At 45.6% G+C, this 11,906-nt stretch overlaps 1 protein-coding gene across 1 annotated transcript in view; it reads left to right on the top strand.

Moving 5' to 3' along the window:
* LOC102388118 (neurexin-3) overlaps positions 1-11,906 on the top strand; it is a 337,244-nt gene that overhangs the window by 144,049 nt on the left and 181,289 nt on the right. Inside the window, exon 5 of the mRNA XM_025209977.1 lies at positions 8,217-8,420. Within this exon, the coding sequence (XP_025065762.1) occupies positions 8,217-8,420 (204 nt within the window). The remainder of the gene's footprint in view (positions 1-8,216; positions 8,421-11,906) is intronic.

Raw genomic sequence — 11,906 nt, 5'->3', positions numbered from 1 at the left:
CCCCCGGGCCCCAGGGCAGAAAAAGGGGACAGGCAGCCCCCGCAGCCGAGATCCAGGGGCTCCGTCTGCGTGGAGCCCAGAGCCAGGGGCTCCGTCTGGGTGGCCGTCTCTGAGGTGCCAGAGGGGGGGGCCGCAGAGCCCAAGGAGACCCTCGGGGTGCGGCGCGTGCCCATCCGTGTCATGCCTCTGGTAGGCTGGCCCGTGCGAACTCCGCGCTAACTCACACGCCGAAGTGGAAGCTGAAAGGCACCACTGCCACTGCCTGAGCTGCTTAGAAAGGCATGGGGCGGTTCAGGGGCTCTTGTGTCTTGCGGGGTAGGGCTCTCATCTCTTATGGGGGGGCTAATGAGGGGCTCTCATGTCTTAAGGGGGGCTCAGTCCCCCTCGAACCTTCCCCCTGTTTTTGAAGCCTGCTCATAGATGGTTGGTTTTCTGCTGTTGGGTACCTGTTTTTGAGGGAATAATAGGGTTGGATTGTTACAGTAGCTGCCGTTATGGTGTAATAGTGTTGGAGTATAAAACCGAGCAAAACTCCGAAGAGCACTTGGCAGAAATGTGATTTTATATTTAAAAGACATTTTCAAGTACCAAAGCATAGATAATCAGAACTCAACCAGGATGTACATTATTTGGGGGAGAAGGGAGGAAGGGTAGGGCAGAGATGTGGATTGGCTATGAAGGAAAAAATTAATCCACTCAGTAAGATGAGCCAAGTCTGCTGTTGGGGAGCCACTGGATAATTTCTTTGGATTCTTCCTGCTCAGAAAGCCATAGAGGAGACTGATTCACATGGAGAGAGCTATTAAAACATTTTGTGTGTATGTGTAAATATATGATTGAGCTCTTCGCAACAGAGAACTAGTGTTTACCGTAAGGAACTGGTAAATCCTTCTCTTTCTCTGTACATGCACATCTTTACCTCACCCCACTGTTTATTGGCATCGCTGTTCTCCCTGGCCAGCTGTCTCCCTGCCCTGCTCCCATGTAGCTGGAAACCCAAGTGCTGCCTGCATGTTATTTCTGCCTTTCTCTCTTTCTCTTTTTTTTTTTTTAAATAAATGTTTGTGAACAACAAAAGAGTTGTATTGACAGCCCCTAGGAGTGAAATGTTCTGGCAACGTAAAAGCGACAGCAGAGGAAACGGCTGTGCAAGCTTTTCTCACTCACCACCCTGCCAGTCTGCCTTTATCCTGACCTAGAGTGAGATACAGTCCAGGGACTATTTGGAGGTTGGTCACTGCTGAGTGTCATACTCTGCATATATTTGTGTAACAGAAAATGCCACTAGGAGTTGGCCTGAGATCCATCAGCAAAATTTCACAAAGCTCACCAAGTTGTCATTGACCAAGAACAGCTTTTGATCATAAGAGGTTGCCTCCAGGTTGCAACTGGTATTAGACAAGTGAAAAGCTTGGCAGTCATCACTGTCCCATGATCTTGCCATACTTCAAGCTTCAGAGTACATAGCGGAGGAAGGCTTGTTTGCCATATCTTAGCCATCTTCTCATGGAGAGACGTATAGACATTGCTCATCTGAGGGCTTCATTGTCAGCTTCCAAGGAGCCTAAGGACCATGCAGAATTTGCTGAGCAGATTGAAACAATTATCTTTGATTCAGAAGTGCAGCCCATGAAGACTAAAGATCTAAAAGTGTGATGTTTGGCATTGATCTGGGCAGCTAAGTCTCTTGATTGGAGGTATAACACTGTATGCTGGAACTTGTGATTGTCTTACACAGTGCCTTTGAGTTACAGGCAGTGGCAGCTGTGGGCTACTGGGTGAAAAATTAGTGGGATGCAATTGATTTCATTGGCTTCTTCTAACTCACATAGGCAAGTTTTTCACCTGATGACACTTCTGTATTCAGCAGTATTCCCCGTGCTAACACTAACTCTAAGGAAGACTGGGTGATGCCATCACAAGTACACCTTGAAGGTCCAGCTGGGTCTTCAGCATTCAACCCACAGCCCATGCAGTTCTAATGAGTTAATTACATTTTAAAATGGAAGTTGGTCCGGTGAATGGAACTGAATTGGCAATGCTGGTAAGCCCAGAACAGGACATAAGGGGAGTTATATATAGCATAGGAGGAGCTGCATACAACCTGTCTCCAGTTTGTTTTCATCCTGACCTAGAAGAACATGAAGTGAGGACCATAGACAACATGTCAGTGTTGACAGTGGTGGGGCACAGCTTGGTGCTTCTGCCACCCCCACTGCTGCTGGGCACTGGCTCTGACCACGCTGCAGCCCTGCATCCTACCATCAGCACAGAAATGTAGGGGGAGGCACATGTCCCCCTGTGCCCCCCATCATGCGTCACCAATGAGGAGTGTTTATAGACTGATGGGGCTAAGCTGGTATACTCAGGATTACATATCCTTTCTGCCTAGTTTGCTTCCCCCACCCCACTTGGTGGATTCATCCTTTTCCCCAGTTGCCATTTCTTATTACTTTAATATTAGAGATAGGCCCCAGCCCCATTTGGATCATGTTGGGGAAGGAACCAAGAACCCTTCCTCTTGCCTGACCTTGCAGATGTGTTTGTCTCTGGATTCTGTGGCAGGCCTACCCCTGCAGGGGAGCCGTGTGTCCCAGCAGCCAGCTAACCTGCACCCTCCCTTTTTATAGCTCTTCCGAGCCTCCACTCTTTATCTTGTGTGCCTTGATGCACCCAGTTAAGTCGGCAGCGTCTGCAGTCTCAGGGGAGGAAGTCACGGGGTGGGGAATGGGCAGTCTTTAGTCAGGGCATTGCCCCACAGGCCTGCCATCTAAACTGCCCAGAAACAAAAGGCAAAACTTCAGCAAAGGCCCCTTAGCTGGCTGAGCACAGGGCTGCTTGTCAGTCTGAGCCCTGCCAGCTGCCTTTACCCCAGCCACAAAACTCTTCTCTTAAAGGGCCCTGACTGGTTCTGTTGGCTTCATAGCCCTCCCCCAGTAACAGGTCAAAGGTTCCCTGTTAAAGTTCAGGATCAGATTTTAGTTCAGAAACTCAAATAATGACATTTCAATCAGGTTTAGGTTTGGCTTTTGACAGTTTTAAAATATGTTGGGTTTCCTTGCCAAAGTGCTCAGAATGTAGACAGCTGTTCTTCAGAACTAGAAGGGGTGCAGCTAGTGGTCATGGAGGGACCTCCTCCTCAGAGACTGGGAATTTTGAGAAGCTCATTATATCTCTGCTTCCCCAAGCACTTCTGTTGCTGCTCCACTTTGTCATCTTCCAAACCTCACAGAAAAGCTCCAGTTTGCATTAAGCACCAAATGGCTTCCACATAAATAGCAGTTTGGAAGGGAGGGCTACTTTTGGGGTCTTATGTCCCTTACACACATACACAAACTCTGACATTCCCCCAGTGCAACCACGTTCTGACACTCTCCCCACTCCCACTCCCCCTAACTGTATTCAGACACTGGCGCAAATAACTCTTTCATGCAGGGCACATCTGAGCTGAAGGTGTCAAAAGAGCCATTTCATGCTTGATTGCATTCTCTAATACAATCCACAGTGAGAGAAGAGAGAGTGAAAGCATGTGTGTATATACACAGTGCCTGTGACTATTTGCAGAGTGCATTTGGTTCTAGTGTGCAGCTCTGGGTGGTAAATTAGGGGTACAGATGTAAAGGGGAAAGGGGCTGTGCTTTTACAGGTAAACCCAGCTGCTCAGTCTGAAAAAAAAGAGAATTCCCCTTTCCTTTATGCTTCCTCACCAGAAACTGATGCAGGACCTGGGTTGGCACTAGGAACTGGCACCCAAGTGGCTGGGTGTAAGGGGGGTGTTGGATGGAAGGGGATGTGTGGATGGGTTTAGTAGAGCGAGTATTAACTTTTGCTTTAGCTCAAACCACCCATAGTTGGGCCTGGAAAAAAGTATAATCCTATATAGCAATGACTTCTTGGGTCCGGCTAAAACATACAGAGTGAGTGAGTAAGTACAAAAGATATGGATTGAGCATTTTTAGTGAGGGGGAACCTAGAACACTTTAAACCAGGGATCAGCAACCTTTGCTGTCACGAGGGCTACAAATCTCTTTCTCTCCCCCCTCCCCTCAGCTCCCTGCACTTACCCTCAAATGTCTGGTCCCTCTGCAATAAGGATAAATGCTACAGGCAGAAGAGAATGACAGAGAGGGCAGCTCAGTGTAGCTGCATGTCACCCAGTTCCCTATGCTGCCCTGAGCCAGGTTGGACCTTCATGGGCCAGATCCAGTCCAAGGGCTGGAGGTTCCTGGCCCATGCTTTAACCCATGACATTACTGTAATTAGCCACTGAAAGCCTACCCAGCAATCATCAGAATAAAAGTGAGCATATTCCTTTTTGTCCAGGGCCATAAGCAAATCTACATTAGTTAGAGGTGGGGAGGACTTCATTTCTTGTTCCAAAAACAATAAGGCTTGCACCATTTGAAGTTTGGCAGACAGTAAGCATTGGTTCTTTGAAGCTTATTGTTTCCATGTCTCTCATTTCCTCTCATATATGCACATAGAAGTTCTGCTGGGAACTAGGAGAGAAGAGAAAGTGCAGACTGTCTTGACTGTCTTCCTCATAGTGAGGTATGTTAGATTGTGGAATAGCTCTCCACAGGGGGTGTTGAAGGCCCCCATGACTTGGGACAACTAAAACTAAATTGGACAGTACACTAGTCAATGCGCATTAGGGAGCAATTCTGCATTGATGTCAATGAGATGGATTAGGTGAGAGCTGGGTCTTTTCCAACTCTAGGTTCTTTTACATGATTTTGTGATAAAAATTCTGCATTGAATGATCTTCACAGCTCTACCTCCTGTGGGGTTTGGCTGCAATGAAAAGGGACACTAATTCATGCATTAATGCATTTATGTAGATTTATAAATTGTGCTGATCAAAGAACCCTTTAGTGCGTATTCAGGGACTGAAACAATAATTACAACGCTGTGCAGGTTGCCACTGTTCTTGCCCAAGAATCTAACTCTGTCCCCTCAGAGAAGAATATCAATCTCTTCAAGCAAAACCCGTGCCAATAGAGAATATTAAGCACTTTGTTTTTTAGCTCCTTTCTTGTGCTCAGCTCTCCATTTTTTGTGACATTCTCTAAGAAAATAGAAAAAATATAATTGCTTCCCCAGTTGTTTTTGTCATTTTCTAGTTTCCTAGCGCTCATTCTGCCTGCATCTCCTGACATTTCTTGCTTTTCTAATAACACTTACATCTGGATCTTGGTTTGTTTCTTCCCATGTTTGCATCATAACACCATTAATTATGTCAGCATAGCTACAGAAACATTAGCTAACTGGCAGCAGTAGGGAAAAATGTGATAGAATGGTGGACACCAGACACAGACAAGACCTGGTAGGACACCTTTGTGCTTGTACAGATTTGTCCCCTACAGTACCTCTCCTGTGAACAGAAATGAGTGTTACCCCATCTCAAAAAGAGAGCAGACAGTCAAGGTTGTAGGCCCAAAAACAAAACAGAAGTTCTGGACATCTGTCCCTGACTAACTTCCCATAGACATCTTTTTCAGAGCTTTGCCTAGATTCTTTTTTAATGTCTGCAAGACACCAGGCTTTAGCTGCAGCTCTTAGAAGTCTGTTCCACAGTCTAATACAGTGGTTTTCAATCTGTGGTCTGTGGACCCCTGGGGGTCCACTGACTGTGTCTAAGGGGTCCATGGAAGATAACTGTGATCAATCAAAAGTATGTGAATACCTACGCTTACAATTCAAAGGTGTCTGCACCTCCATTCACATTTTTTTAGGGGTCTGCAAATTAAAAAAGGTTGAAAACCACTGGTCTCCTATATGAGACCTTTTTTCCTGCTATTCAGCTTCAGTTTGTCTTTGCTTAGTTTCACCCCATTACCCGTAGTTACACTTCAGTGAACTGTCCCAAACCCTTCTTTTCCCATTTAGGATTTTTGCAACTCTTTGACAGGCTCACGACCACCTCACTGGCCGGTGAGCATGTCCTGCCTCCTGGGCTATGTCGCACCTGGGTCTAATCACCTGCCATGACTTGTTGTTATGCTGGGTTTTACGTCCAGAGGTGGTGTTCAGTGGCTCCTGTAGGACCCAGGGCAACTCTGCTGGCATGTCTTCTGTGGGGCTCCTCCTCTCCTATACCCCACCCCTTTCTGCTCAGGTGTTTAGGATCAGCCTGGATGCTGCTCAGATTTGGTGACAGGGCTCTCTCCTCCTTCACTGAGGCCTGATAATGATGACAGCTGCAGGAGGTCTGGCTGTGTCCCTGTATGCTTGCAAAAATCACAATGTAACAATAATTCAACTAAAGTAGCTTGGATGGTGCAGTGGGCAGGGCAACAATGCCCCCGTGCTAACCACTTTTTCTTCAGCATGTGGGGTATGTTGGTGCCTGGCACCCCCCTCTTCCACAGATTCTTAAGTCAGTGGTGCCCTTTGTTGGGCATGCTTTCTGGTCTGGGTTCCACCTGACCAAGTACTATAATGCTGCAAGGTGTGTCCCTCCATGCCTGTACAATACTCACAGTTCTACCAGTCCCCTGCCAGAGCAGTCTGGGTCTGCGAACGCTTGAGGGAAATGTGTAGTGCCAGGGGGGTCCTATGCCAGGTTCTTCCCTCGGTAGTCTCTGGCAGTGCCCTATGGGCTGCCCTCTCCCAGCCCCAGCTGACCTGCATGTTCCTGCAGAGGTTATCGTAGGTGCCAGGAAGCACAGATCTGTGCTTCTTGGCTCACCAGCTGCGGCAATCAAGTTGGTGCCTGCTGGAGTCCCCAGTGCCGCCTGGGCAGTCTGGGCTTCCAAGCTTTTTCCAGGGACTTTAGCTCTGGGAAAAGCTACTGGCTGCCTGCTGGCTCTGTGGCATACGTCCGGGTTTTTCCTGGGTGCTCCAGCAGCGAGACAGGTATGCAGTGCTTCTCTGGGCATGCTGGCCTCGCACGGATGCACTAGGTCCTTTCTGGCTGTGGGGAGAGTGTCTGGCTCTGCTGCTGGTGCTCCCACCTCTCTCCCCCCGGCTTCTTTTAAGCCCAGAGTGACCAACTGGCGGAGCTCCTTTGGGCTGCATGGCGCCAACTGGCTCACTTGCAGATTGGCCAAGTGGATACCAGCGCTGCGGTAAGTAGGTCTGGAGCTTGTCACAGGGTCCCAAAGGAATATCAACATAAATAAGGGGGCACTGAATTTCTAAGAACAATGGGCTTTACAAAAACTCAGAAGCAGTAAAACAAGTGCAGGACTTGATTTGTTGTGTGCATGTCCCTTGTCCTTTTCAAGTTCCTAATGATGAGCTTTAGATCACTGACATCCTTCTGCCTGACACCCAGCTCGCTAGTATTTAGAGGGACTGGTAGCTCTCTGTAGTGTTGATTGTGCCATGGGCACTGTTTTAGAATATTTTGTCTTATGTGTGACGTTGCTTCTGCAAGGTCGGAGCAGCCATTACCTGTCATCCCTGAGTGAAAAAGTGATGTGCCAACTTGCGCACAGTTTGTGAATGGATGTTTTGTTGTGATGGTTGCTAAAGCAATACAATCTCAGGTTGTGTGATTCTTTTCAATGCCAAGCCTATTCTATCTGTGGATGGCAGAGTGAGCACCTACTGTACATTTCAAAGACATTAAGGAAAGGTGTGGGAAAATTACTGGATACAGTTCATTTTACATGATATCACTGTATAACTATGAAAATATACAATGCTATCATAGCCTATGCTCCCTTGCAAGTGTATTGAATTGAAACATGCTATTTATGGGATCAAATACCCCACCAAATAAGTGACAACCTTGAATACAGGCTATGTGATCACCAAATAAAAATCCATATGCTAGAGGAGAGGTGCTGCTGACTCAATATGCTCTGTCTAAACTAACACTCAGAACAGTGCTAGGGTAAGCTGGGCAGCTGAAGGTGGTGCCAGCTCTCAAAACAGATGTAAAATAGAGTCTGTGCCATTTAGTGAACACGGTGAGACAGTGCTAATCTGTGTGTCCTGAGAAACTGTAATCTGAGTAACTGCATTCTCCTTTGTTAAATTGTAATTTCAGGTGAATATAATATCATCTGTTTCCTTTTTACATCTGTTTTATAGGATTACTGGGTGTGGTTAAGCAGCCATCCTTAATGTACTTCCCAGAGTGGCTGCATTTGGTGGCAGGTGACATGACTTCTATATAAGGACTCTGTAAAATTGAGGGGTCCTTCAGGAGTAAGAGTGCCATAGAAGGCTTCATTGTCTGCTGTTGTTTCTTTTGCTCTCTGCAGAGGCTTCCATCCTAAGCTACGACGGCAGCATGTACATGAAGATCATCATGCCCATGGTCATGCACACAGAAGCAGAGGACGTATCCTTCCGCTTCATGTCCCAGCGTGCCTATGGACTTTTAGTGGCCACCACCTCACGAGACTCTGCTGACACCCTGCGCCTGGAGCTGGATGGAGGACGTGTCAAACTCATGGTCAATTTAGGTATCGTATAAAAACTCCCCCCTTTTAATTTGGGCTTGTAATTAGTGTTTTTTTCCTGTTTTCTTTATTTCTGTTGGTTTGATCTGATTGAACTGATTTCCAAAGTAGCTGCTAAGACCTTTGTAACGATACTCTCTGTGGAGAGGAATTCTCTCCAGCTGTTGCTGCATGGAGATTTGATGTCAATTCTTGGTTATGGATAGTGGTGATTTTAAGTCTTTATGTTTTTAAGTTTCCTTTGTTGGTCTGGAATTGGTTAGCTTTGTGTAAGACATGCTACTTGGTCCATCTTTTGATCAATCACTCTCATTAATCCAGCCTCTTTGTCACCGCTCAAAACAGTCAAAGCAAGATGTGGGACAGATGCCAAAGAAAGGTGTGGAAGGGAAACCCCATGGAGGGAAGGAACAGGTGCTATGAATCCTAAGCCCTTAAAAACGCAATGGCATTTGACAGTAATGGCCCCCAAAATTAAGTAATTTTACTGTAGGTTGTAGCCATTAGGCTATTACTATTGAAAGTTTTGGTATGTTGGGCTTCTTTTTCCAACCGAGACATCAGTAGTAAAGGTAAAGGGGAAATCCTCCAACAGCTTGTTTCCTGTTTTCTCAAAGTTATGCATTCCCAGATGGAACCTGCTTGGCAACAAATCTGACAATATATATGTCTCCTTCAGAACAAAGACTTTCTTTTTAAGCTTAGTTGAGAAACAAGGGTCTGTAGAACAGCAAAAATCTCCCAAATGGTTATAATTGTCTAGAAATTCTTGAGCTGAGGACATGACTCCCTTCTCCTCTTTCTCTTAGTGGTGTAGGGCATCTGTGTTGATGGGCCAGAGCAGCATGTTTGTCACGCCAGTGTCTGAAGACCTTGGGAAAGTGTAGTGAGAGAACACGAGTGGGGTCATAAGGAAATGACATCTTTCCCTCTATTTTGGGGAGCTGAAAATCATAAGTGCCAGAAATGAAACATGTTTATCACTTACACAGGTGCAACCTGTTGACTTCATGCAGTTGCAGCAATATATTTGGGAGGAGAATTTGAGGAAGAAATAGAGCCATGCAACGAACTAGAAATGCCAAGCCCCTCCATAAGCGTGCATGCATGCTCTGTGATGATTTTGGGTTTTCATTCTAAATTCCAAGCCCCATTGTGACAGCTTCCAAATATTATGAACTTTCAGTAGGACACTCAACCTGAGCCTTGCTTTGATGTTTATACTGTGCAATGGCAATTACACACCAATCTACATATCAGTGTGACCTGAACATTGATTCCTGTCACAGATAGACATGGATGACATCAGTTAAAGGATCCTGCATCAGAGCTAAAAGAGCCTTAAGTTTAATAGTGATTCTTTTGGCTGCTTCTCCTCATCTTCTAGTTCCATTCTTGGAAGCCAATAGGGAAGAGAGGGTAATATATTGCCTTGTAGTGAATCCATCTAACTGATCTGGGAGTTGCATTAATTTGTCTCAAACAGAATTGCTTTTCATCATCTTTGGGTTTGGAAGGCAAAATCAAACGTCTTGATTACAACTGGGGTAAGAGGCTGAAAAGGGGATGATTTATAAAAACGTGCATCTGTCTTTAAAATGAGAGATGAAAACAAGCTCTATCCCAGGTGGACCTGCAAGGTACTTGAGCTTTGCCTTAGTTGGAAGAATAGCGCAGAGTTACTCAAGTCCTGTTGTCTGGAATTTACCTGCTGAACGCAGAGTTACTCAAGTCCTGTTGTCTGGAATTTACCGCTGAACTCAGCTTTAGAAGAAAATGTAAAAACACCAGCGTGTCCACCTAGCACAGGAAAAGAGGCAGCACCAAGTGACTGATCCTTGAGGAAAGATATCTTCTTGAGCCATCAAAATGCCTTCTCAAGTGAAGAAAAGGGGCCACTATTATAGTATGCTACAGCAGAAGATGTAAGTGGACCAGAGAATTTCATAGGCTGAAAATGTTCTCTTTGGGGAAGAGTTTCAAAGAAATACTCTTCTGCAGTCTAACATGTGGAAAGGCAATCCTTCACAAAGCTAATGTGCATCTGTGAGTGTGCTTCGTTTTCGAATCCAGTGCTATCTCTGGTAATGATCTAACACCTCACCAATTTCACTCCTTTTCACAATTTCCTTTTTGGAAATTATTTCTAACAATTTGCTTTTCATGTAAGAAACTGCTTCAGGCTTTGCTATGTGCTAAAAGGCTGTGAGACTCTGCATCACATATTAATAGGGAAAATATATTTTAAGTGGTCAAAGCAGGGGGCCTGGGCTACCTGGGTTTTACTCTTAGCTCTGCACTGACTGTCATCCTGATCCCCTTTTATGCTTCTTAGTTCTGCCTCTCCTCTGACAGATGGGTTCTGCTGAAACTTAACGTCAGTTGCTTGGAACCCAGGACCCAGTTACCCCTGTTATCTCAATTCCCAAGATTTATAAAGGTGCCAGATGTCTCCTAAGACCTTGAATCAGGACTTTCTTGCTTTTAGGCTGATCTCTTTACCAGTGCATCGTGACATAGGTAGGTCCAGTCTGAGACAGTTAACTAGAGAAAATGATATTTGCAGGCCAAAGAGCCAAGCCATCAATTCCAAGTTTGTTAGCTGGTTCTTTGAGGAGACAGGTCACATCCAAGAGGTCATGAGTGAAATGCAAGATCTCACTGTTTAACTCAGTCAAAATCCCCTTTAAGTGACAAGGTGGATACCATTTTCAACTCAAACTAATTAAGCCAGGCTAAGATCTGGCCAGTCATACATCAGAATCCCTAAAGCATCTGATAATGGATATGAATAAGCAAGGACTGCTTTGAGTGGTGTCTAATGTAGTTGTGTTTTTCTTTTTCTTTTTCCTTTAAGATACTTAAAGCTATTACTAAGAACTGTCCTTCTTTCTTGTTCTATTCCATTTGGTTTTGACTATGGTTTGTGTGGTTTTTAAGGTCTTTTCTGTGCTTTTTTGTTTTCTTTTCTATGTATTTGAGTTGTAAAGCTTCCTCACACCCCATTGGCCATGGTAAATCAAAAGATGGTATTCAACCCTTCAAAGGCCTGAAGCCTGCGGCCCGCACAGCAAACAGCCCTGAGAACAGAGCGTACAGAGCAGCCTACAGGGGCTGGCATATCCCACTCACTTCCCCAGCATTCATTGTCAAAAACTAAACCAGGAGCATTTACTCCAAGTCAGGCTTGGGTGGGCGTGTGGGCAAGGGGAAGAGCCTTGGCTGTTAATTCTGTTTCTTTAAAGGGCATGAGGAGTTGTTTCAGATATTCCCCAGACAGGTGCCCGGGGCAGTGTCTTCTGTACGTTAACAGCACATTTCACAGCATATTGGATATTTGTTGCGTGAAGATTAGAAGCCCAAATGTGACAGATCTCACAGTTCAGTTGAGAAAGAAAGGGGTGTGTGTGTTGGGGGGTGGCAGAGGGAACTAGAAGATATTTAAAGAGGATGGGGGTAGGGTGGAGGTAGGGAAAGGAGAGAGAGCGA

Source organism: Alligator sinensis, unplaced genomic scaffold (genome assembly GCF_000455745.1).
Source record: "Alligator sinensis unplaced genomic scaffold, ASM45574v1 scaffold1195_1, whole genome shotgun sequence".
Classification (NCBI taxonomy): Eukaryota; Metazoa; Chordata; order Crocodylia; family Alligatoridae; genus Alligator; species Alligator sinensis.
Note: the sequence above shows the minus strand (reverse complement) of the source record. Positions and strands in the feature narration are given on the sequence as shown.